The sequence below is a fragment of the Hyaena hyaena genome, unplaced genomic scaffold (assembly GCF_003009895.1).
Source record: "Hyaena hyaena isolate Hyena2069 unplaced genomic scaffold, ASM300989v1 scaffold_155, whole genome shotgun sequence".
In the NCBI taxonomy this organism is placed as follows: Eukaryota; Metazoa; Chordata; class Mammalia; order Carnivora; family Hyaenidae; genus Hyaena; species Hyaena hyaena.
In genome coordinates this window covers 1,861,805-1,887,785 of record NW_024080787.1, presented here as the reverse complement: position 1 = coordinate 1,887,785, position 25,981 = coordinate 1,861,805, and the positions used below count along the sequence as shown (strand labels likewise).

At 58.1% G+C, this 25,981-nt stretch overlaps 1 protein-coding gene across 5 annotated transcripts in view; it reads left to right on the top strand.

Moving 5' to 3' along the window:
* The window catches only part of MGRN1 (mahogunin ring finger 1), a 56,969-nt gene extending 32,800 nt beyond the window's left edge, over positions 1-24,169 (top strand). Inside the window, exons 6-18 of one of the 5 annotated variants that reach the window (XM_039239263.1) lie at positions 4,163-4,229; positions 4,894-4,943; positions 7,067-7,114; positions 7,755-7,823; positions 9,465-9,624; positions 11,750-11,859; positions 14,347-14,412; positions 15,965-16,191; positions 17,018-17,135; positions 17,395-17,440; positions 19,124-19,222; positions 21,279-21,323; positions 22,999-23,087. In XM_039239263.1, the coding sequence (XP_039095194.1) occupies positions 4,163-4,229; positions 4,894-4,943; positions 7,067-7,114; positions 7,755-7,823; positions 9,465-9,624; positions 11,750-11,859; positions 14,347-14,412; positions 15,965-16,191; positions 17,018-17,135; positions 17,395-17,440; positions 19,124-19,222; positions 21,279-21,319 (1,101 nt within the window). In that variant the 3' untranslated portion in view covers positions 21,320-21,323; positions 22,999-23,087. The other 4 variants (XM_039239261.1, XM_039239265.1, XM_039239262.1 and 1 more) reach the window with 4 other exon arrangements.
* Positions 24,170-25,981: the final 1,812 nt, after the last annotated feature.

The following is a 25,981-nucleotide window of genomic DNA, read 5'->3' as shown; positions in this document are numbered from 1 at the left end:
TGCACGGGATTTTGGTATAAGGCACAGAGCCCTGCGTTACCCGCGCAACTGCACGTACTGCATGTGAACAGTGTGAGTGCAGCAGTATGTACGTGTCTGAGTTGTTTTGTTTGAACAGGTCTGTTAAGGTATAATTTACATACTGTAAAACTTACCCCTTTTAAGTGTATAATTCAGTGATTTTTAGTGAGTTTGTGAATTATGCTGTGGTCCCCACAGTCGACTTCTAGAACATTTCCATCCTCCCAGTAGGGGCCCTCATACCCGTTCTTAGTTAATCCCAGTTCCTAGTCCCAGCCCCTGGTAGTCACTAATGTACCTTCTGGCTGGATTTGGCTTTTCTGGACATTATATATAAATGGAATCATATGGTAGGTGGCCTTTTGTGCCAGGCTGCTCTCACTTGGCTGAATTCTCTAGTTTTTTAAAAACAGGTAGTTGTGCCTCACTGAGGTACAGTAGGGGGAAGGAAAGGAGGCAGCGGGGCATGGGCTGGTATAGGAGCTGGGCAGGTGGATTTTGGGTCACAGGCTTGTGTCGGAAGGTGAAGGCCACGCTGCACTGTTTGCTCTCACTCGTCAGGGTGCTTTGATGGCCAGCAGCAGAAGCTACCTCTGTCACTTATGTGAGGAAGTCTTCTGAAAGAAGGATGAGGCCGTCAGAGCCCCAGGAAGAGCTGGACAGCCAGGCCCTGGACAGCCCTGCCCATGGCCCCGTTCCATCCCGTGGCTCTGTCTCCGTGTGCGCACATTGCCGGCTGGGGCACCCAGAGCTGCACACAGCCCTGCCCACTCTCCTGTGAATGCAGGAGAGCTACTCCCCAAAGAAAGAGGGGTTGGGAGGGCAGCAGGGGGCTGGGCAGACACACGGGTGCTCCCAGCCCGTAGCCGTTGTGGGGAGGACCGGACTGAGCCTGCCCTGTGTGCTGACCTCCGCTCATGGTGTGTCCCTTGGTATTTTGGCCACAGAAAGGCCCTTTTGCGTTTGCAGGTTTTCTGAGTCATCCAGCACTTTGGGTTCTAGCCCCCAGTGAGGCCAGTTGTCCTGGGTCACACCTGGCTCATAAACCAGTCTGAAGTGCCACATAGGGGCACCCCTTTCCTCCCTTAGAGCTGCAGCTGGTCCACATCCCAGGTCGTCAGCATGTGGCACCATAGACGTGGCTGGGGTGGTGGTAGGTGCCCTGTGAATAGTGGTGGCCACTGTGGGCCTGTGCCATATGGAGTTACCCCAGGACTTTTTTTCACCTCTGCCTTCTCTGCTGATCATCGTAGCTGATGTGTTCTTGAAATCACCTCCCTTCTTCTTCTCTGGGTTTTGTTTTGTTTCTTTGGTTTTTTTGGTGATAGAATACACATAACAAAATTTACCATTATGACTTTTAGTATAGTCCTGTATGCGTACCTCTGTGCAGTTCCAGAACATTTTCATCACCCCAACAGGAAACTCTGCACCCATTAAGCAGTCACTTCCATTCTCCCCTCTATTATGTGTATTTTTGTTTCTTCTTTTAAAAAAATGTTTAATTTTTTTTTTTTTTTTTTTTTTGAGAAACCGAGAGAAGGAAAGAGAAAGTGTAAGCAGGGAAGGGACAGATGGAAAGGGAGACACAGAATCTGAATCAGGCTTCAGGCTCCAAGCTGTCAGCACAGACCCCGACACAGGGCCTGAACCCACCAATCATGAGATCATAACCCCAGCTAAATCAGGTGCTCAACTGACTGAGCCACCCAGGCACCCCTATGTGTGTTTTTAAAAGGAAACTTTATCAGTTATTACCATAGTTGGGAAACTGCTAAAACTTGCTATAGGTAGAAGGTTCCAGAAGTTAAAATATATAGAGAACAAGCTGTTATGTCCTGTCACTGTGTCGTCATCTGCCAAAGGTGCTGAAGCAGACGTTGGCAGGTGTTAGAGACCTGACAGATTTTTGGGCACCAAACCCAGATTTTTCCTCAACCAGGGCTTCTCAGCCTCAGTGCTATTGACCCTTGGGGGCCAGGTCATTCTCTGTGGTGAGGGCTGCCCTGTCCTGGGCACTGCAGGATGTTGAGCAGGATCCTTGGACTCTACCCACCAGGTGCCAGGAGCACCCCCTAGTGGTGACAACCAAGGATGTCTCCAGACACGGCCAGCTTTCCTCTGGCCATCCTCCCTTGGAGCCTTTTTCCTGGATTTGCCTATTTAAAGATTACAGCAGTAATGTATGGTTATTGTAAAATGTGCAAATTATACAGAATTTGTAAGGCAAAATGCCCTCTACTTGAATCTTCTCCAGAGGCAACTACTTCTTTTTTTTTTTTTTTTTTTTTTTTTTCAAATAGTTTATTGTCAAATTAGTTTCTACATAACACTCAGTGCTCATCCCCAAAGTGCCCTCCTCCATGCCCATCCCCCCCTCCCCCCCACATCCATCAGTCCTCAGTTTTTGTCAGCATTCAAGAGTCTCTCATGGTCAGAGGCAACTACTTCTGACCAGACTTTTCTCTCACATGCATTTGTTTGTCATAAAGATGCAGTCATGCGTACAAATATTGTTATATAGCTTGCTTTTTAAATAATTTTTTTCTATGTCTTTATTTATTTTGAGAGAGACAGCATGAGCGGGGGAGGGGCAGAGAGCGAGGGAGACACAGAACCTGAAGCAGGCTCTGAGCTGGAACCCACAGACTGTAAGATCATGACCTGAACTGAAGTCGGACGCTTAACCAACTGAGCCACCCAGGCGCCCCTAGACTATTTTTTAAGACTAGTTTTTATAGTAGTTCTAGATTCACAGCATAATTGAGAAGAAGGCATGGAGATTTCCCCTCCAGCCCCATCCCCACACGAGCATAACTTAATTGTTTTGCTGCGCTGTGGTGCCGGGTCTCCCAGAGATGTCCTAGCGGCTGCAGCAGCTTCTTTGCTGGTTTTCAGGCTCCCTGTGCCCTGAGGCTGCTGCGAGCATGCAGGTGAGGCCTGAACACGTTCTTCACCACCCTGCTCGCAGCTGGTGTGCAAAGGGGTTCCCGTAGTCCTGCGTTCCTGGGAACCATGGCCCATGTCTCTCTGTGAGGCCTTTTCAGGGCACCCCCCTCCTCAGCTCCTGCTGCCTGCATATGCCGAGCCTTGCATGGCTGGAGTTCACTGCGTGTTTGGCTGGCCCCCACAGTCACTGGGCATAGCTTTTGTCCCTCTTTTACAGACAGGGAAACTGAGGCTTGGCTGGTGGAGCCAGACTCCATCCTAACACCTCGCCCCTCCCAGTCCCGCCTCCCACTGGCAGCCCTGCCTTGGGTGTCCTCAGTGGTCGCCTGTGTCCTTTGGGTCCTGGCCTGTGATCCCCGCCAGTGAGCAGATGGTTCCTGGCCTGTGATCCCCGCCGGTGAGCAGATGTGGACCCTATGCTCAGGTAGACACATGTGGGAAGGGGAGCTGTCTTTGGGAGGGAGCAGCCAGGAGCCACGGAGGAGAAGGAAAAGTGAGAGACGGGTTCTCCTTGAGCTCATCCACCTACCATGGTGTCGCCGCTTCCCTTCTGCCCTTGCTGGGGGCAAGCTGGGCGCCTTCTTGCACAAGGCTTCCTTGTCTTGGTGCCCACCTGGGAGAATGGAAGATGGTTCAGATAGACACTGTCCTTTGGTGCTCATGGCAGCCAAAGGGGGACAGCCCAGGTGTCCCTTGGCAGGTGGTGGAGGAGCATGGTTCGATGGTTCGGCCGTGTGGTGGGGTGTCACTCAGCCTTGGGGAGGAAGCACTGGCACGTGGTTGGCGTGGGTGAGTCTTGAGAACATGGTGCCCAGTGAAGGAGACCAGACAGAAGAGACCAGTGCCGAGACTGGGCGGATCTGTGGACATAGCGGGGCTTACCAGGTTGGGAGGCCTGGGGAGCAGGTGGTGATGGGGACAGGTGCCTGTGGGGACATGGAGAGTGTTCTGGAAGTGGATGGTGGTGGTGGTGAACATGGCCTTGCAAATGTACTTAATGCCACTGAGTTACACAAAGCCACGTTATTTCTATCTACTTTGCCAGAAGGGGAAAAGTGCAGCCTGACGTGTCTGTCTTCCTCGTCCTTTTGTCTGTCTGCAGGAGCTGTGCCACGACGCCATCCCGCTCACTGCTTGCGGCGACTCCTCCTTCCAGCTCAGTCTGACTGTTCTCCCCTCCTTTTCTCCCCAGTTGAACTTTGACCTGGACCGGGGCGTGTTTCCAGTGGTCATCCAGGCCGTGGTAGATGAAGGAGATGGTGAGCAGCCTTTCCTCATCCATCTCCTTCCGGGCCATGGACCCTTCTCTCCTCAGTCAGCAGGAGGACTTCATTCCAGAAGTGGTGAAAGATGTTGGCTCAGCTCACTTAGCACATTTAGGGCCATGGGCTTGACAAAGCTCTGAGCTGTCTGCCTTTTGGGCCCCCTCCTGGGCTGTGGGGCCCTCTCTCCAGCTCCTTCCCCCGACTCAGGAATCGCTGGCTGCCTGGCTCCCCTCCCCCCGCCCCCCGTGGTAGCAGCAGCTAGACAGGCCTCAGGTTCTGTGTCCGCCCCCAGCAGGGTAGTGGAAGACCCGAGAGCCCGGTAGCCACGCTCACTGGCCCTTTGTCCTCTGCCGACCTTGCCGCTGCTGTGGGCTGCAGCCCTCCAGGCCCCAGCGTGGGAGCCCTGCCGGCCGAGTCCCCGCTCCTCAGCCCTGCCGGAACGTCCCTCCGTGCGGAGCCAGCCATGGAGGAGATGTGGCCGGAGGGAGCCGCAGCACCCCCGGCAGAGGAAGGCAGGATGGGGATGGCCCTCCCCAGGTTTGGGTCTCCAGCTGAGAGCCTGGGAAAGCACCAGCTAGGAAGAAGGAGAAGTTCGGGGTGAGGGCAGAGGAGGGACTGAGGCCAGCTCTGACCGCCGCCTCCGCTCTCTCCCTGGCAGTTGTGGAGGTGACCGGCCACGCCCATGTGCTCTTGGCTGCGTTTGAAAAGGTGAGTGCCACCCTCACCCTTCCTATGCCTGTGACCTGGGAGCGCTGGGCAGAGGGGTGCTGTTTTGAGAGTAGAAGTTTGAACTTGGGGTCCAGGCCTTGGCCAGGTGGGCTTGGTACCAGACGTTCAGGGCAGGTGGGAGACTCTCCATTTATTCTGGGCTCTAGGAGGCTGGGCTTCGAAGCAGTGTCCCCTGCGGGAGGGTTTCAAAGGACATCTGGTGTGTGGGGAGGGCGCGTGTCCTATAGAACCCCCTGTAACCTGCCAGCGCAGGGGCCACACACCCACGTGGAGGACTCTCCTGACAGACCGGCTTCTGTCTGGGATGTGGAGGGGTCACCCAGGATTGTCACCACTCGGGACCCCAGCCTTTCCCACCAGGCCCATCGGAACCTGTCAGCCTGGCCTGGTCCTTGAATGACTGCTCTGCCGTCCCTCCAGGTGGCTGTGTCACCCTGGTCCCATGGAGCTGGGGTGATCTAACTCCCCACTGTGGCCTTTCAGACTCCTGGGGCAGACGTTTGTTGTAGGGTAGAACTGGGCCCATTGTTTGTCATGTCCTTGGGTCTGCCACTTGCCTAGCAGGGCTCTAGACCCTCTGGGGGCAGAGAGAAGAGTCATCCAGGCCCTCCTGGGGTCCCTGAGTTGGGGATGCTTTACATACAAGAGACCATTTATGTGCAAGGATTCACTTAACGCGACCTTCAGCCTGATGTGTGTTTGAACTTAGATGTTTTTTATTCCATGCAGACCCGAGTCCCCAGTCTCCCCAGGTGTTCCTGTGTTGTGGCCACACTACTCGGGGTGCAGTGGGTTGGCTGTGGTGGTGAGGATTGTCTCTGGGTTGGGATGTCGTGGGATCACTGCTGTTCGTGGGGGCCAGCAGTTCTGTGTGTGCGTTCACGCAGCAGCACGTGCCTGGCTGGGTTGGGAGCAGATCCCTGCTCACCTAGACCCTTGCTGGAGGTGGTGGGGTGCGGTCCTGTTGGAGAAGGCCCACACTTGGCCGACAGCCCCACTTCCGCAGAACGTTGGCCTGCACGGTGCAGTTGTAAAGTGTTTTCAGCACCAGCCTGTGGCCTGGGTGGACGAGGATCAGGGGCCCCAGGAGGAAACCAGGCTCGGGCTGCTGTTTCTGGGCTCTGCCCCACACACGGGCATCTGCTGCCCCCAGCCTCCTCAGCCCGGTGTGTGTCTGCAGGCTTTAGAGCATTAAGGGCTCTCCCTGTGATTGGGTCTTTCCAGACTCCCCAGGGAGTTAGTGCATCTGGGGCTGAGCCCCCTTTAGTCCATTTGTCCTGTGCCGCATGCCTCTGCCCCCCCGCCCCCCCCCCCGCCCCAGGGGCTGACGACACAGAGTGCCCAGGGCAGAGGGTGGGCCTCTCCCTCGCCAGCTGTGCTCCCCAGGCCTGGCCTTGTCAGGAAGGACAGCAAGTGTTTCCTGTGCACTGCTCTGGCTGAGTTAGGCGGGCCGTCGATGGCAAACATTCCATCTGCATTTCCAGTCTAGAGCCCCATGAGAAACTGCTTTATTTTTGGAGTCCATCACCCTGAAAATGGCTGGTGCTGGTCTCCGTTGACTCGGAGGGGCAGCTGCTGTTGTTGGAAGATCTCAGGTCTCCTGCCTTATTAACCTCCTCGAACTCCGGGTGGTGTGTCTCCCCAGATACCACCAAACACATCTATCCTCTTTAGTTGTCAGAGTGTTTAGGACTTGGGGCTTTCCCGTGTGCGTGTGTATGTGGACACTTCATCTTGTGTGTGTGCACACAGCTCTCGTGTACATGTGCACGCTTTGTCTTCCTGGCTGAGCCATGCCCTTTTGGGGTTGGAACTGGGTTGTCCTGGGTCTTGCAATCCAGGTGCTGCTGCTTGCTGTTGGGAGGCTCTAGGAAGTTGGCTGATGGTCATAAACCTGAATGTGCTTGTGAGGACTACCCGGAGAAAGTGGGTTACTTGGGTCAGTGCAGACCCAAGAGGCGGCCCTCTAGGTAGTTTCAGAGGCCACGTTTGGAGACACTGGCTGGGCTCCGTCCTTCAGCCAGGGGTGTGGAACGCTTGCCGAGTGAGAGTGCTGAGTGCTACCAGCTCGAGAGTTAACCTCTGTGCCTTCTCCCCTCTAGCACGTTGACGGCAGCTTCTCTGTGAAACCTTTAAAGCAGAAGCAAATTGTAAGTCTGGTAGAAGAAATATCGTGACCCCTTTTGATTTAAAAGACACACACGCACGCACTCTTACACTCTGTGGAGTCCCCATCCGGGCTCTGGGAAGTCTGCATCTGCCTCCTTGGGTGTGTGCATGTGCCCGTGTCCCAGCCTGGACTCATAGCCGTGAGTCTCGTCCAGCGGCACAGGGCGTGTCTGTAGTCCAGAGAGCTGTGTGGGAAACGCGGCAGCTTGGGCCACTTCTGAGCATGGTCGGCGTGAGGTCTGACTGTGCACACTCTTGTGCAGCTGGTGACGGGTGGGTTCAAAGTGGTTTTTCTCTGGGTGGGGGGGTGGTGAGGTGGGCAGAGGATATGGTTGCCTGGCCTGTACAGAGGCTGGCTCCATGCCCCGCCTCCCCCGGGGAGGCAGAACTGCTGGGTCTTCCATCCTATTGCCTGTGCTACTGGCTGGGCTGGGCAGGTAGCAGACTCTCTGCCCTTCTCCTGGCATGGGGCCCACTCCCTGAGGTGCAGATGGACAGAACCTCAACCACGACTGCCCTGAGAACCAGGCCTGGCCTCTGGGAAGTGGTGCTGGGCTAGGTGGGTGCAGGGAGCTCTTGAGTGGGGGCCCGCGAGCACCCGAATACCTCTCTGCTCTCCAGGTGGACCGGGTCAGCTACCTGCTGCAGGAGATCTACGGCATTGAGAACAAGAACAACCAGGAGACCAAGGTATGTGCTTGTGGTGACACCCGCCAGCCTCCATGTGGACCTCCGTCCCCAGCTTTCCTTCCGTGTACACTGGAGCAGGTTCCTGGAGGGACTCTCTTGGGCCCCCCAGTCCTGGCCAGGGCCCCGTGGGCTGGTCCCCTTGGGGGCCTTCCCCTGGAGGCGCTGGAACCCCAGCCTCCATTTTTTCTTAACTTTTTTTTTTTAATATTTTATTTATTTCTGAGAGAGAGACAACATGAGCAGGGGAGGGTCAGAGAGAGAGGGAGACACAGAATCTGAAACAGGCTCCAGGCTCTGAGCTGGCTGTCAGCACAGAGCCCGACGCGGAGCTCAAACTCATAAACTGTGAGATCATGACCTGAGCTGAAGTCGGATGCTTAACCGACTGAGCCACCCAGGTGCCCCATTTTTTCTTAACTTTTTAACGGAGAGGGGCGCCTGGCTGGCTCATTCGGTATAGTGTGTAGCTCTTGATCTTGGGGTTGTAGGTTGGAGCCCCGTGTTGGGCGTAGAGATTACTTTAATCGTAAATCGGTGAGTTAACAGAGTCTGTGTGATATTTTGTCCTTTTTCCAGCAAATTCACTGGCTTGTTAATGTCACTGGGTAGCTAGCTGTCAGGTTAGCAGGGATAGCCTGGGGCTGTGGGACCCCGTGCTGCCTCCCGCCAGCCGGCTCACCTCCCAGCCACAAGCCCCTGCACGCTTGTAACCGAAGCGTGTGGCTGACAGGGCTGTGGTCCGGCGCAGCCAGGGAAGGGTAGCAGAGAATCGACCTGTGCCTTTGTCATCATTTTAAAGGCACAAGTGAAGCTGCCATGTCTTCCTAAAAATTTCTGGAAGTCTTGCACACCAGCTTCTGTGACATCTGGAACCCACTAATAGCTGGATGTCAGGGCAGCTTGGTTCTTGGTCAGGCCCTTAGCCTCAAGTGAGTGCCCCCTGTGTGTTCCGTGTGTGAACACCAGAGGTTGGCCAGCTCTCTGTACAGGGCCTGGAAGTGTATATTTCAACTGCACTGGCCATACAGTGTCTGTCATGTCCATCAGTGGCCTATTTTACATACAGCGCACGTGCACTGTAGCCATCTGGAAACCAGGGGCAGTAAGCCTGTATTTACGGAAACAGATGGTAGGGCTACAGTTTGCTGTTGTACGGTGTTGCCGTCTTGATCGGGATACTTGTTTTGATTAGGCAAGTTGGACGTGTCTGATCTTTTTCTGCTTTAGCCCAGAAAGTGGGTGCCCTGTGCCAGACGTGCCCGTAATGTTGGGTCTTTTCCACGTTTTCTTTTTGGTTCTGAGGAATAGGAAGAGACTGGAGCTTTCGTGGTTTGGTGTGTGTTTTGGGGGTGGGGGGTCCCAGGCTCTCCTCTGGGCCAGGCTGGACACGGGGTACCAGCCAGGCCTGAGCCTGGTGCCCAGCGAGTGCAGCTCTGGGCCGCGTGTCCCAAGGACTCCTGCTCCGTGGTGACCTTCCTCCGCCCTCTCAGACACCCCTCTGCCACAGCAGCCCCCAGGGAAGCTGGAAACAGCCGGTGGGGCGGCCGGGGACGGGAATGCCCCCTGCCCCCCTCCCCGCTCCGGCCCCTTCCTCTGGTCCTTGGGAGCCCACTGACACTGGGGCCCTCCGTGTCCCTGCAGCCGTCGGATGAGGAGAACAGCGACAACAGCAACGAGTGTGTGGTGTGCCTGTCAGACCTGCGGGACACGCTGATCCTGCCCTGCCGGCACCTCTGCCTGTGCAACTCCTGCGCCGACACGCTGCGCTACCAGGCCAGCAACTGCCCCATCTGCCGGCTGCGTGAGTAGGGCCGGGCCGGGGCGCCGGGACGCTGCCTGGGTGGTTAGTAGCCACGGCGACCACGCTTGCACCTGCGTGGCTCCCGTCCTCAGAAAATCAGGCTTCCGGAGTTCGGGGCTGGCGAGCGCACAGCAGGGAGGCTCTTGCAGTGAAATTGGAGCTGGGCAGAAACTGACCAGTAAATCAAATCTTTATTTTCTTAATTTTAAAAATATTTTTATTTCTTTTATTTTGGGAAAGAGGGAGTGCCTGCACACGCAGGGGTTGGGAGTGGTCAGAGAGCGAGAGAGAGAATCACAAGCAGGCTTCGTGAGGTTAGCACAGAGCCCAGCGAACCGTGAGATCGTGACCTGAGTCAAAATCAAGAGTCGGAGGCTTAACCGACTGAGCCACCCATGGTGTGGCTCAAATCTTTAAATGTTACATGGAAAATATTTTGATTTAGAAAGCCATCCCGGTGAGATGGAAAGTGTGCTAGGCAGAAGGTGATTGGTTTCCTGGAGCACTCCAGACATTTTCTCAAAGTCACCACGTGAGCGTAATTCTCAATAAAGTGTCTGTCGTCCAGTGGAGGCATCTAAACATTCTGAGGCAGAAAATCCCACTCGATCAAAATGACCATCAGGCTGGTGGGTGGGTCCCAGCAGGGAGGGGCCAGTGTGGGGGTGAGGAGAGGGCCTCCCACGGGAGCTGCAGGTGTTATCCATCCAGTAGGTAGATGAGAGCCATTTGGAAAAAGCCTTCCTGGGGCATCTGGGTGGCTCAGTCGGTTAAGCGTCCGACTTAACTCAGCTCATGATCTCACCATTTGTGGGTTTGAGCCCCGCGTCGGGTTCTGTGCTGACAGCTAGCTAGGAGCCTGGAGCCTGCTTCGGATTCTGTATCTCCCTCTCTCTCTCTGACCCTCTCCCGCTCACACTGTCTCTCTCAGAAATAAATAAAACATTTAAAAAAATTAAAGAAAAAAGAAAAAGGCTTCCTGCCGTTTCACACCTGGGCGTGCCGGTCAGCCGCCTTGGGCCGGCAGGTGTTACTGCTTCAGCCCGCGCTCCTGAGCCAGGATGCAGCCGTGTGACCAGACCTGCCATGCTTGTCTCATCACTCTCTTGGGGATTGGAGGGAACCTGTCCAAGGTCAGAGCTAGTAAGGGGCCGGAGGGGGTCTCCACTGGCTGTCCCCCTGGGATGGACGGGTACATGCAGCGACCACACGGCAGGCTGAGCGTGTGGAAGTAGAGGAAGAGGCTGTAGGGTGTGTGGGGTCCGGAGCCCAGCCCTGATGAGATGTTGGGGCTTGGGAGGGGAGGCTGCAGGGGGGCGGTGTGCTGGCACTGGAGGGACAGGCAGCGGGCCCCGAGGCTGTGCTGGGGCAGTGGTTGCATGGAGGCCCAGTAGCCTCTGCTGTCTGAGCACCAGCCTCCCTCACTTGCTTCGTCTTCTGGGCATTCTCAGAGGTGCGGGGTGCATGTGGTCTGGAGGCCCAGGGTCCAGACAGCCTAGAGTGAGGGCCCCTGGCAGGTGTACGTAGCATTTGGCCCCGACAGGGGTCAGGGCCCTTGTCTCTGGGGCCTGCAGCCTGGGGCGGCCGCCACTCACACTGAGGACGTGGTTGGCTCTGGTCTTGTTGCAGTGGGGGCCGGTGCAGTTTATGACTGTGTGTCGTGTGTGTGCTCTTCTCGTAAGCGTTACGCTCTTGTTAGTGGACCTGATGTCAGGGCAGTCGATAGCCTGCCTCCTAATTTATTTCCCAACCTGTGCTGCTTCTCTGCCTGCTCTTGGTATAACGTCGAGGAAGAGACTGGCCGATGTCCAGGGCGCACTCTGTGCTTTCAGCTGGTCACCAGATGTGGCCCGGCTGCACTCACCATCGAGTGCATAGTCTGGGGTCTGGCCTGGGAGAGGCTGGAGAAGCTCCGCCTGAACTGGGAACAGGGCAGGACACTGGGAAGAAAACTCCCTTCTGGGGCCGTTTCGTTAGGACTATGTTGCTTCTGATTCGGAGACGTGGCTTGTTCCACGACCGCTGTAGGGCGGGTGGGTGGCCAGTGTCCCTGGAGCTTCAGGAGCCTCAGGGGTGCTGGAACTGGCTGCCCCTTGCCTGATGGGAGCCCCTCCCTCTGCCACAGCTTTCCGGGCCCTCCTGCAGATCCGGGCAGTGAGGAAGAAGCCAGGAGCCCTGTCCCCCGTCTCCTTCAGCCCTGTTCTGGCCCAGAGCATGGACCACGATGAGCATTCGGTAAGTGCCTCTTTCTTCTGTGTTGGAAGGTGTGCAGCAGAGAAGTCCCGGCCCTAGAGGCCCTCGGGGCTTTGTGTTAGCGGTTTCCGGTTCCCAGTGGGGCCTTGTTGGTCAGGAGTCCCTGATAGTGTAGCTGGAAGGAAGGGTGGTGCCAGACTGTCTACCTATCTCTGTCTTCTGGCTCTGTGGGCCAGGCATGGCCCCCACAAGTGGGGGTGAGGTTGAACGGGGTGATCCAGGCTGGGCCCAGTGAGCCCTCACTCCAGGGTGTGTTGTTGGCCAAGAGCAAGGCCGTCTGACGGCAGGTAGCCTTGGAGCATCTGTCACCATCATTCTGCTGAGCTGTGGGCAGAGGGTGCTGCACGGTATCCTCCACACGCTCCCTGCCCACTGAATGGGGTGTCCAGCCCGGACACACAGGAGGGCGCGTTGGCAGCCATCCACCTCGCCTCCGGGAAAGTGTAAGGTAGAGCTTGCTGCTGGCCAGTGAGGGGAGTGGCAGTCAGGCTTTGGGGAGAGATGGCTCTCCAGCTAGAGAGATAGAAGACAGAGAGAGACGTGGAGACACAGAAAGATGGGCAGAGACACAGAGACATGAGGAGAGAAGAAGAAGCACAGGAATGAGGGTAGAAGGGTAGGTACTGAGACATGAGCAGAGGCACATCATAGACAGGGACGGGGCAGGGAGGGCAGAAAGGGGCCAGGGGCAGGCCCAGGGCTTGAGCTCCCGGGTCCCAGCTGGCCACAGCTGTGGTCAGCCAGTGGGGTCTGTGTTCTTGGCTCTCGACTGAGGTCATTGGAGTTCAGAGATTCTTAGAGGCCCTGCCAGCTCTCTACACAGGACAAAGGACCCACACCCTGTGGTTTGCACACCCCCAAGACGCTCCTGCACTGGGCCCATGGTAGGAGTACGTGTTTGGCCCATGTGGTGTTTCTGAATCTTGGGCCAAAGTTTGTGTGTTTGTTTGTTTTAATTTCAGAGGGAGAGAGAGCCTGGGTGGAAAAGGGGCAGTGGGGAGAGAGAATCTTAAGCAGGCCCACACCCAGCATGGAGCCCCCCGCAGGGCTTGAACCCATGACCCTGGGATTATGACCTGAGCCAAAATCAAGAGGTGCTCAGCCAACTGAGCCAGCCAGGAGCCCCTGGGCCAGCGTTAAAGTCCGTAGGGCGCCTAGGTGATGCAGGGGGTTAAGCTTCTTACCTTTGAACTCGACTCAGGTCATAACCTCATGGTTTGTGAGTTTGAGCCCTGTGTCGGGCCCTGTGCTGATGGTAGGGAGCCTGCTAGGGATTCTGTCTTTTCTCTTTGCCCCTCTCCAGCTTGTGTGTGTGCAGAGGCTCTCTCTCTCTCTCTCTCTCTCTCACATTCTCGGTCTCTCTCTCAAAAATAAATAAGCATAAAAAAATAAAAGTCTGGAAATTTTCCTTAAAACTCAGATTTCTGGCTTCTCTTTCAAATTATGAACGTGTGGTATCGGAGCCAGAGCAGACGCAAGGCTGCCCTCGGGTGGGGCCCCCATAACCCCCACTTTTCCCAGGCCAGCGACACGGTGTGTTTTGCCTCCTGGGCCGCCCTGCTGGCACCAGCGCTTACTACTCCCAAAGCAGCCCTCCAGCAAATATATGGACTTGGATACCTCCTCCGGCGGTGCGCTTTCAGTAGAGAGAGCAGCACTAGGGTGTGCCTGGTTCCCGGTGCGGAGCCCCCGCTGTGGAGGGATGGATGCTCAGGGACCGCTGGGCTGGTGGGTTTTCTTATTGCTTGACCTGCCCCTCCGGGCTCCGCCCTGACGTCTGGCATCAGTCCTGACCTTCCCACATTTGCCCCTCTTGTCCCTAGGATAAGGACCGGGCGTGCTGGGGCTTGGGCTGTAAGCCTCACATGTCCCGGAGGGCCCGTGCGCTCCCCTCCAGAGGGTTAAGGCAGCCCAAGCACGTGGGTTCCTGTTGGCCGCCGCGTCTTCCGTCTGAGCGGTCACCACGTGGTGCCACAGGGAAGCCAGAGTTTCTTCAGCAAGTCTGTTAATGTTCCTGAGGAGTTTGGGTGATTTGGGACTGGTTTTCATCCCCAGCTTCCTCGAGGAGTTGGACGTTGGTAATTAGTTTATGTGGAGCCTCAAAAACGTGCAGGAGGGTGTCCTTTCCTAATGCCTAGCTATGCCCACTTGTGGGGAGCGCCTGGCCACTCTCCTGCCTGTGCTGGCCCAGACCTGCTTCTTGGGGTGACCCAGCCCACGGGTGGGCAGTGGGATGGAGACGGGCTCCACCATCGTGGGCTCCTGGAAGTTGCGTAGATGTCCAGGCCCAGGCCCCTAGGGCAGAATCTGCACTTGGTCAGGTCCCCAAACCTCACGTGCAGGTGCAGTTTGCCAGGCACAGGCTCACGGCTCACCTAGAGGCCGGCAAAGCTGAGAGACCCCAGCCAGCCAGCTCCAGCGCCGTTTGGGGGGTGGCAGTAGTAAAACATATGATTTTTATCTTGACAGTGTCCCTTTAAAAAATCAAAGGCGCACCCCGCCTCACTGGCCAGCAAGAAACCTAAAAGGGAAACAGTAAGTGTGTTTGGCCCTATGGCTACATCCTCGCCCTGCACCCTAATGATTAAACCAATGACAAGTATGGGAAGTCATTTTCACCCCAGGCTAACGTGTTTGGTTAATTTAATCTGTCAAATCCACTCTCCCCAGTCCCGGCGTCCCTGCCCAGGAAGGGAGTTTTGTGGAACAAGCAAAGCTCAAGGTCTGTCGGCACAAAGCCAGTGTCTCGGATCCCCGCTGCCAGGCGGCAACAGCGCCAGCCTCAGGCCGCCCCTCTCGCCAGCTCTGCTTCTGCCCGTGGTCCCCAATGGCCTCGTTTCCCTTTTTTTTCTTGCTGGCAGTGGAATGATGTCGGAGGTGGAACTCACGTTGCTGCTAGTTTTTGCAAAGTCTTCCTCGCGCTTGCCTGCTGTCCCGCACCCCTGCTCTCTCCCCCTGGATGTTAGCTCTTTGGGCCCAGGACTTGGTTTTCTTGCATTTTCCCTGCATCTCAGGGAGCAGGCAGGTGGCCTCTGCCTGGAGCCTCCACTGACCCCTGGGGCCCCTTGGCAGAACTTAGAGAGGTGGAAATCCCTGGAGGCTCATGCCAGGGATGGAGGCAGAGGTTCTCCCCACTTGGAGGGTGAGGAGGTTCAGGCTGGGAGCAAATGCAGGGCACCTTAGGCCCAGGTAACCAAGGGACTCAGGAGGTGCGTGCTGAGGGCAGGGAGCCCCCAACCCCAGCCTTTCTGCCTTCCCTTGGTCTCCAGGGTTGATCCATCTCTGCCCTGAAAGGCGGCTCTCCCTTCCTTCCGGGGAGCAATCAGGTGGGCAGGGGCTTCACATTGGGAGCACAGCTGGGCATTTGCCCTTCACCTTGTCTGGCGTGGCCTGGGGGCCTAACATCTCCCAGCACCTGGGCGTCTCCCCTCCTTTAACCCTAAAGCAAGACTCAGTCTGTTGGTTTGCTCTCCCAGCACTGGAGGAGACTGGTTCTGAACCAGGGGTGCCCATTAGGACCACCCAGAACATGCATCGCCCCTGTGGACGATTGTTCCAGGCCCGCAGAGGATCTGACTCGGGCCAGATGCCTGTGCTGGGCAGCGCCCCCTGCGGGGCCAGGCCCTCCCTGGTCTAGAACCCACGCGGCTCCACTGGGCTCTCCCGCCTTTGGCATGGCTTTGCTCTACACCCGCTCCCGAGCTCTCCTTTCTCTCTCTGACCCCTCACTCTCCACCTGTGCCAGGCAGGAACAGAAAGCCAGGTAGGGGCTGGCCGAGACCAGGGGTGGGGAGGCTCTGCTAAGCGCCCTCTTCCTTCATCAGGGGCACCAAGAGTTTGGGTGTCCACGGCTGCAGCTGATGGCTAAGGGGGCCCTTGCAGGGTGTCTTAGGCTGCTCTGGTGTCCTTGGTGTTCCTCTGAGGGAGGGGGATTTAGGTCTCTGGAAGGTGGAGTAGACAGGAGATGGTCAGAAGGCAGGTTTTGGGGAGTAGAGTGTCCCTGAGGCACAAGGCCAGTGTCTGGGGCTTTGTGGCCCGGGGCAGGGAGCTTGGCCAGCCCGTCCCTCACCCGCTCTTGTCCCCACAGAGCTCTGACAGCATCCCGCCCGGCTATGAGCCCATCTCCCTGCTTGAGGCGCTCAACGGCCTTCGGGCCATCTCCCCGGCCGTCCCTTCAGCCCCCCTTTATGAAGAGATCACCTACTCGGGCGTCTCGGATGGCCTATCCCAGGCTGGTTGTCCACTTGCTGGGATCGATCGAATCCTGGAAAGCAGTCACCAGAAGGGCAAGCCGAGCAGCAAATCCCCCGACAGGTGAGGCTGGCACTAGGATCCCCCGGGGGTGGTTGTGGGGGAGCCCAGCCAGGTGCTCTGTGGCAGAGGCAGGGGTCTGCGGTGTCCGGGAAGAGGTGCCAAGCACTTAGTTTTACAGCGCTCTGTTGGGGGACTCGCCAGGGTGACCCCCAGAACCAAGAGCCAGCAGCAGGTGAGGTTTGTGGCTAAGGCCGGTTACGACAGGAGACAGCCAAGCAGCAGAAGAGATGCGCTGGTGGGGATGGATCCCTCCCTGTCACAGGCCACATGGGAGCAGCCACCACAGGCCTAGGAGGGAGCTTGCTGGGGCTTGTCGCGTGGACACGTCCTGCTGTGTGAGCAGCAGTGGCAGCCAGAGCCGGGCCCCATGAAGCTGGGTGCATGACATGGCCCTTGGTAGGCCCACCCAGCAGAGGGTCTGGTCACAGTCACCTGGACGCATGTGAGACGCAGGCAGCCAGCCGTCTGTGATGAGCGTCGCCTCACACGGGTGCTGTTCCTTTTTAAGAAGAGTTTAGGCAGAAGTTCTGTAAAACCAGCCACGCCCCCACGACTTACACGTGTGGCAGGACCACTCCAGAGATGGAGACGCGTGGGGCTCTCTCCTGCTGCTCCCCGCTCCCCCGCACCCCTGGTTCAGTACGATGCCCTCTCCTCCTGGAAATCCAGAGCCTGAGCGGGCCTGCACCAGCTCACCTGACGGCCTCCCTCCAGGAGCCGCTGGGCCTGCACCGTAGCCCCCGGTCTCACCCACAGGTGACATTGGCTTTAGCGGGTTGGTGTTTATCAGCCACTTGTCCTTTACCCCCGTCTTCTCTGTCCCCAGCACCCTGCGGTCTCCATCGTCCCCCATCCACGAGGAGGATGAGGAGAAGCTCTCCCAGGACTCGGACGCCCCTCCCCCGCTGAGTGGGGCGGGGCTGGCGCTAAGCAGCTCCCCTGAGGTGAGGCCCCCTCCCCGCCCACCAGGACCTAGCTGTCACCCTGTCCCCACTGCCTGTCGATGGGCCTCCCAGACCTGCGGCAAAGCGTGCCCAGGTCCCCCTCCAGCACTGCTCACGTAGCAACCTCAGCTGGTTTCCCCATCTGTGGGGTGGGTCCTGTTTGGGGGGCTGGGGCATCAGCCCGGAGCCCTGTCCCCCGGAGTCCTGTCCCCTGCTGGTGGCAGCAGAGCTGTGGACACACTTTGTTCTCGTTTTCTAGAGCTTCATGACAGAGGACGTGGACGAGGCATTGGCGCTAAAGCAAGGTAAGCCCTCTGCTTCTTGAGGAGCGTGTTCGGGACCTCGCTGCCAGGGGGCCGAGATGGGCACGGAGCGTGTGCGGGGTCCCCTGCTGGGAGGCACAGGCTTCTTGCTGCCAGCTCTCCCAGAGGACAGCCTTTGGCCGCTCATCTTTTTCCCTCCGGGTCCAGCCAGCATTTCCCAGTGGCAGCTGTCGTCTTTCCCACCTGGGTCACTGCACACGGTCAGCTCTGCCTGCACGTCCTGTGTGGGTGGCCTAGCTGCCACCTGGAGAGGCCCAGGGCCCCCGGTGCAGTGCACGGCCCAGCCAGGCCGCTCCTCCCTGTGCCCCTGTGTCCCGTGGAGAGTAGCATACAGCAGCCTGCTGGGGCCTGAGTCCTAGCCACCACCGATGGGCCCTGGGCTCCTCCTGGGGGCATGACCCCCAGCTGACCTCGTGGGGGCAGGACCTGCAGCTGACCCCACGGTGGCTGCAGGATGTGACGAAGTGCCTCCCAAGCCTTCTCTGCCAGCTGGGAATGCTGCCACTCCCCTGTCTGGGCCATTCCTCCCTAGTGTTGGACAGATCAGGAAACAGAGGCTCCAGGTTGGGGTGGTTGGAGGCCCCAGGCCACTTAATGTAGAGGTGACAGAGCCTGGAAGTGGCCCTGTCAGGCTGGCTGACTCCCAGGTCTGTCACATGGTAAAGACCCCCAAATAACCTTCAGCTGCTCGTTTGCTGTGACCCCCTCCTTGCCAGGAGGTTCCCACGGGTGTACTGGGTGACCCACGTCCCTCTCCAGTGTGGCTCCCTGTCCCCTGCGTGTGGGGCCTGCTATAGGTTGCTGGGCCTGGGGCTTTGGTTTTGGGTGTGAGGGTTGGTGCCTGGGACAGGTGTTGTCACTTCCTGTCTCCCAGCCTGGACTCACGGGTGGGCACAACCCTCTCTCACCTCTGCTCCTTTTTGCCTGTGCAGAGTGTATGGCCGACTGGGTGGCTCTCTGCTGTGCCCATCACAGGGCCCGGGCCCCTCATCTGCAGAGGGGCCCTCCCCCTCGAGGATTCCCTGGGCAGCACCTGGAGGTGCTGTTGAGAGGGAGGGTGGCCACATGCAGGGCCCACTTGTTCCCCAGTGCAGGGTGTGGAGGCCAGTGGGAAGAGTAAGGCTAAGCAGGAGACGGTAAATCTGTCACTCTTTCTTCTTGTTTGTTTTTTTAAACAGGTACATGATGATTTTATAATGTCAAAACAAAAGCCCCAAGGCAGAGTTGAGAGAGAAGGGCATTAAAGAAAAGCAAACCTTGGGGGCGCCTGGGTGGCTCACTCAATTAGTGTCTGACTTCGGCTCAGGTCATGATCTCGCAGTTTGTGCATTTGAGCCCCGCGCTGGGCTCTGTGCTGACAGCTCAGAGCCTGGAGCTTGTTTCAGATTCTGTCTCCCTCTCTCTCTGCCCCTCCCCCAGTCGTGCTCGGTCTCTCTCTGTCTCAAAAATAAATAAGCTGTAAAAAAAAAAGAAAAGAAAAGCAAACCTTTGGGTCTCAGGCTTAGAGGGCAGAGAAAGGAGTCAGAGCGGAGTCTGGGGCCAGGACTGGCCTTACCGTGGCTGTAGAACCCTCAGGCAGGGAGGAAAGGGGCTCCCAGGGATCTTGACCAGAGAGACAGTGGCCACTTTTGCCTGTAGACCTCTGACCTGCCCCCTCCCCTGCAGGGAGCCGAGTGCCATCCATCGAGAATGTCCTGCAGGATGGCAGCCCTGAGCCCTGCAGCTGCGGCCAGCCCCGCCTGCCGGCCGACATCTACCTGCCAGGTAATGTGCTCCGCAGTTGACCTGAGCCAGTGGGTGGGAGTGGGGGGCACAGGCAGGGCTGTCCCTGGCCATGGGGAGCTGGGGACTGCTCTGACTGCTTGGGGGGCGGCTGGCCTGTCAGGAGCCCAGGTCTGTCTCCTGGCTTTGCCCACAGCCAGGCCCTGGCTCCAGTCACCCCTCCTGCAGCCCCTTGCTCTTTGGAGCAGAGCCTGTGTGTGAAGCCCCTTCACGCTCTAGAGCCAGCTCAGCATCAGGAAGGCAGGAAAGCCCCGTTGTTTCAGGAAGGTCATGGGCCTTCTCTCCGTCTCCTGCTTGGGGCCTGGTGAGCACAGCCAGTCCCACTGGAATCCCCGATTCGTCACCTGTGGGCCTGGCAGTCCCTGTTTGGAGCTCACCAGCAGGGCCTCTGTCGCAGGGAACTACAAGCAGAAAGCTACCTGCATGCCCTGGGCCTGGTGCTGGCCATCAGCCCTCTACCACCAGCACCCCCAGGGCCCAGGCCAAGGCTGGAAGGACCGGCTGGGGTGCTGGGCACCTGCAGGGCCCAAGCGCAGTCAGGGAGGAATCTTTTCTTCTCTGCCTCCCTTTTCCAAAAACCGCCTGGGGTCCCCTGCCCCCAGCTCCCCTGGGTCAAGATCCTCACCTTTAAGTTCTGGGCTCCAAAGATGGGGGACAGGAGTCAGGGGCTCTCCGAGACTTATGCCTGCTGCCTGCTAAGATACCATCTGAGCATCTGAGATCAACATAAAGAGCTGCGATGCTTTCGGAGAGTCTGGCTCCTGACACGTGGCTGGGAAGCCACCCACCCCCCAGCCGCCTGCCCCAGGACCCACCACTGCTCACTTCCCAGTGACCTGACCTGTGCATCGGGCCTACCTATGAAGTGCTTGGTTTGTCCCGCCCCAGCACAGGGACAGGAGTAGCCTCTGCAGACAGGCGTCCCCGTTAGCCCAGAGGGGTCACAGTCAGCAGGTGCAGGAAAGCAGGGGAGCATGTTTCATCGGCACCCCGGGGCCTCCACGAAGAGAAGCCCGTGGGTGAAAGCCGTGTCTAGGACCAGCATTCCCTAGAGTAACACATACTTCTAGTAAGTTTTTTCAACGAACTTTAAGGATTTTGTTGTAATTAAAAGCTTGGGGGATGGGGAGAGTCTGGAGAGTGACTTCTAGAAGCACAAGTGTGGCTGTGATCCTGCGGGTGAAGGGGCAGGACCCCACCTGGCGGTGCCACCCCCGTGCCCCATGCCAGAGTCCCCTCTGCCCTGGACAAGTGATTTGGCCCTTAGTTCCACAGATGGGACAGGAGGCACTTGGCTGTGGTGGTGCTGGTGGAGAGGCTGAAGTCATCCGAAGGCCAGACCAGCCCAGGGGCAGGAGTAGCCAGCAGGGTGGGGAAACCCCGAGGCTCTGGGTCCTTTGCCCCATGGGGGTGAGGGAGGCAGCAGCACTGCTGATGGTACCTGGCGCTCAGGCGGGTCCTCACTGATGTGCCCACCTTCATAAGCACGTGTACCTGCCTTCCTTTACTCCCGAGCTGCACCTTCTGTTCTGCTACTGGCCTTCAGTCAAGCAGAGATCCTGACCGTCTTTCACGTGTGTGTGTGTGTCTGTGTGTGTGTGTGTGTGTGTGTGAGAGAGAGAGAGAGAGAGAGAGAATGGGACATGCACACAACACTTGCACAGGTCTCCTGTGGAGATGTGTGGAGGTATGGGCATAGGTTAGTGAACCTTAGTGTCCCCTGTTGATTGGGGAATTAGGAGGTGGGGGAAATCCATGCACTGAACTGGTGAACACCTAGCTGCAGGGCGGGGCCCTTCCTGACTCCACCCATCCTCAAGGTTAGCCCCGCCCAGGCCTGCCCAGGCTGAGTGTTTCTGCGTTGGACGGTGGCCCAGTGCTCTGTTCTCCTTTGTTTCAGCACATCAGTCTGTGTGGGCATTTCCACCCGTGTTCTCCCGGGGAATCTTGTCCTAAAACAGTGCATTTGCTGTGGAATGTGCTGGTCTGTCTGAGCGCTTTGCTAACTGAGCTTCCGTCTCTCTCCTCCTCTGCACAGCCCTGGGGCCTGACTCCTGCTCTGTTGGTATAGAGGAGTAAGCTGGTACGTGATCGCCTTCATATGCGTTGTGGGGTGGCTCTGAGGGGCATCCTTGACAGTGCTGGAGAGAGAGGACCTCGCCATCTGGCTCTCCTCCCTCCCTGGGGGGTTCCTTCCCTTTCTCTGGGCTTCTTCCATATCCCTATCTTCCCTGGGGTCCTGGTTTCTGAATCCAGAACTCCAAAAACATGCTACACCTTTGTCCCTAAGAGGTGGGCCTGGGGGGGGTCTGATGTTGGCCAACTTTTGGGGCCAGTGTTTTTTCTATCTGGACTAGATAGCCTAGTCAGGCTTTTCCGGCCTTCAGGGCCCCAGAAATGGCAACTTAGCCCTTGCTAAGACCCCACTGTTACTGCTGACTAGCTTGTCCCCCAACCTACCTATGGAACCTTCTGGAATGCCAGCACATGCTGAAATCGTCTGTGAGGAGGCCACGTGAAGTTGACCCCTATGTTGCTCCCCACCCTGACAGGGAGTTGCCCTCTACCTGGGTGACTTTGCCAAATGGTGGTTTCATGGAAGGCTGTTCCAGAAGCACCACAAGCATGTAGGCAAGTGTGTTGAGGACCTGCTTCCCCTCCTTTGTGTGACATTAGCGGCTCTGGGAACCTGATGCCTCCGGTGGCCCACGCGTTCCCAGACTGTGGGGTGGAGCCTGGCAGCCCCGGCTGGTGTGCGGCTGACCCTGTCGGCTGTCCTGAGCTCCGGTGTTTGTCCGCTTGTTTTGACAGCTGCTCTTAGGTTTCCACGCAAACCTTCCTTGTTCTCCTTGAATGTTTCCTTCTGACAAATCTTGCCTGGTGTTGAAATAGGGCCAACACTTTTATAAAGTTGGCCCTGGTCTCCGCGTCAGTGCTGGGTGCTATGATGGAGATAAACCTTCCAAAAGTAGAAAGTACAGGTCAGGCCGCGCTGCAGAGAACTGGATTTTGCCTGTGGGCTGCACAGCAGACACAAAGCCACAGCGCCTCGTGGCTCCCCCGCCTCAGGCTGCGTCACGGGTGACAGGTGGCAGAAGCACTCCTTGGTTTGCCGTTGGAAGGCTGTCCTGTGGAGCCCATCCTGAGCTGGCGGGCGGGTGGTCGACATCGCTCTGCAGCCCTGAGCATTGTGCCGGTCACTCGCCGCTGCAGGCCTGGGTCCCAGCTTCAGCACCAGTGCCCCAGGGGGCAGACTTGGTCCAGGGACAGAGTGCCTCATGGCATCAGGAGGCAACAGTGTGGAAATGGCCAGAGAGGCCTCTGAAGAAGGCAGCGTGGAGCTCCTGGGGCTGCCGCGAGCATGGGATGCGCACCCAGTCCAAGTCCACTCCCCTCTGCCCGGGCGGACTGAGTTCCGGCCTCATTCAGCAGTAAGCCCTGAAGGACGCCGGCTGGTCAGACCCCGGGAAGCATGGGCCGCGCACGGGTCGGGGGTCCAGGAACCTGTGGCACCTGTCGCATTCTGTTCTGGGGTGTTGGCTGATGCCGCTGCCTTGGATCTGCTCCAAGAGGGACAGACCCTCTTTTCTCTGTCAGGGCCGGATTCCAGGTCTCTGTGTGATCCTGCTGCGGACACACAGTAGGGGGTGCTGGGTGGCCCAGTCCTGGTGGGGACTCCTGGTTGGTAGAAACAGCCTGATGAATGAGGTGGTGACTTGCCCAAGCATGACCCCTTCTCCCTCTGCTCCTGCCTGCAGGCTGGTCCACCTCCGTGGAGACGCCCCGCGGCCTCCGTACCACTGGGCCACCCCGGCCTGTGCTGGGTGGCCCCAGTCCTGACCCTGGGGCCACCGAGCTGACCCCACTCTGAGAGCCTGGCCCGGCTGGCAGCATGGAGCCCTCAGCTCCCCAGACTTTGCCGAGAGGCCACCGGATTCCAGCGTGACCCCTGGCCTCTCCTGTCTTGCACGCTCCGCGTGGCCACTGGCTCCGAGGGGCCGTATGACCCTCAATTGAAGAGCACAGTGGACTGTCTCCTCTGACAAATTCCTTTTTCTACAGTTGATGTATTTGTAAATGGTACAGATGAAGGACAGCAGCTTTCTGTCCTGGGCTCTGAGCTCTGGGCTTTCCCCCAAATGCCCCATTGGCTGAGTGGCCAGGACCAGGGCATGACCACCCACATGCGCCCTGGATCGGCTTCTCCCAGCACCCCAGCCACTGGGGACTTAAAGCCTGAACACTCAACACAGACTCACAGAAGAAAATTGTGCTGGCGGGTGAGGTGCTGTCTTCACAAGAGAGATTGTGGGGGCCTTGTTGCCGAAGGAGGAGGGGAGGCGGGGTCCGAGTTCTGGCAGTGAAGGAAACAGTGCCTGTCCCCTGTCCCTCGTGCACCTGTGTCCTCGGCAGCCTGGCTGTTGCTGCTGCTCCGCACTCATCGCTGCTTCTCCCCCTTCCTGCTCCGGCCCTGGAGGCAACGGCTGCCTCCCACCACCTCCTTTCCCCGCAGCCCCGCTCAGCCCCTGGGCATCGGGGGTGGCCATGCGAGGCCGGGTGTGGGTCTGATCCCGGGGCAGAGGCACCGAAGCACAGGCTATGTGCAGCACTTGGCGACCGGTGGCCCCTCTCCCGGCCCTGCACCTTCTCCGAAGCGGCTTTGATCACACGGCAGGTCCCTCCAGGCGAAGGGCTTCTGCTGGGCTAGTGAGCTTCTGTCCGCTTGCCCTAGGGAGGGCTCTTAGCAGCTTCCCTGCTCCCTCTTCACCATCGTAATGTCACTTGGTTTCTCTAGAATTTGTCCTGTCTGGGGTCCCTGAGGTGGACCTGCCCTGGGGGAGGAACATTCCATCTGAGGTGACCTTGTTTTTGTTTGTTTTTTTGAGCAAAACTTTCTGGGCAACAGAGGCAAAGGGGGCGTCCAGCCGTGGCACGCCAGGGTGAGACCTGCCCCGGGGTGACCTTGAGCCGGGTGGTTGGGTCTGTCGGCTCCCTGAGACCCAAACACATTCGTGGCTCAGGGTGCAGGCTGCAGAGGGGCCCACTTCCTGGGGATCTGCCCTGGGAAGGATGGTTCTGGGGCAGCCAGCAGCAGTCCCCAGAGCCCCGGGCCCCCCCGGCCCGCCTACCGCAGGGCACTCGGGGGGGAAACGGACAGGATGTGGTTGGCTCTCTCTGCAGTTGAGCCCGTGAGCAGAGCGCTGCCTTTCACACAGCTCCCCGCCAGGCCCAGGCCAGCCTGCCCCAGTCCCCAGACTCCCTGCCCCCGTGTTCATGCCTGCACATACGCCCGTGTGCACACGTGAGTGCCTGCACACGTGCACACAGGCTGCCTCCTCCCTGCCCCGCGCCTGACCCTCCACCCCGGCCTCGCCATTGGTATTGGTGCCAGTACTCTTGTCTGAAGGCCGGGATGCCGACTGGCCCGTCTTGGACTTACATGTGCTATCATTTGATGTACTCTGATTGGCTAGTTTTTGTTCGTTTTTACTGTATATTTATAGTAATAAAATCATGCAGCAATATCTTGTGCATTCCTTCCTCTGCATAGCACCCAGGGACCTCAGCTGTTTCTCAGCCCGGAGGCAGGACAGCCGGGTGGCTCATGGCAGCTCACACCCCCACAGCAGCGCGAGCACTGGTGTGTGGCCACAGCCTCCGTTTCCTCGTGTGAGGTGTCCGTGACACAGGACTTCAGAAGGCTGTGAGGGCGCGTGAGATGGTGTGTGAGGCCTGGGGGCTCCTGCTGATGACTGCTGCGGTCATCGTGCTGATTCTGGGTTGCAGTGAAGGGCGCTCTGGGGACATGTCTCATTTTATGAGCCGTGGAGGAGGAGCAGCACTTCAGGTGTGCAGGTCACCGCTGCAGTCCCCGTCACCATCGCTGACGCATCCCAGATACTCAGCGAGCACCTCCCTGTGGGCTGGGCTGGAGAGGGCGGACACATGCAAGGTTCAGGCTCCTGGCAGTTTGTGTTCTAGGCTGTGAGGCACTGCACAGGTTTGGTTACTGTTAGGAAGAGCGTCGGCTGGTGAGATGGAGTCACATGGGGTATTTGGTTGAATCTGTGGTTGAGGAGAGCATCTCTGAGGAGGAATTTCGGCTGAGCCCTGAAGGATGTGAAAGAGGTGGTCCTGGAAGAGAGCCCAGGCAGCCAGCACAGCACGCACAAAGGCCCTGAGGCCAGAGTGAGCCTGGTGTGACCAGTGAGCAGAAAGACGCCCCAAGTGTCACCAGTTGCTGGCGTGTCAGAATCGGGGCAAGTGGGGGTGCAGATGCTACCGGACCTCATAGGGACGGGCAGGGGTTTTATTCTGAGAGCAGTCAGAGGCTTTTACACAGGGAACAGCTCTCTCCACCTGTTGCGTAGGATGGATTAGAGGGCCAGCTGTGGCTGCCAGCTTCCCTGCCCGGCACGCGGCCTCCCAGGAGGGAGAGGCTGTGGTGCCGGAATGCCTCGCCAGCGGCTCCTTTGCAAACGTGGTTCCAAGCGGTCTCCTCAGGTCCCCTCTTTGACTCAGGGGCTTTCTGGTGGAACCAGTGTTCTCTGCCGTCTAGTCCAAGCCCCAGGGAAGGACTGCCACCCTCCGCTCTGCAGCTGCTCAGTCGTGTTTGGGGCACGGCCCCAGGGTGAGTCGAAAGGTGCTCAGGGTCAGATGTCTTGCATGGGCTGCACTGGATCTCCCTCTACACTTCTCATCAGCAGACCGGGAACTTTGTTCACATCTTGTTTCGGGGAG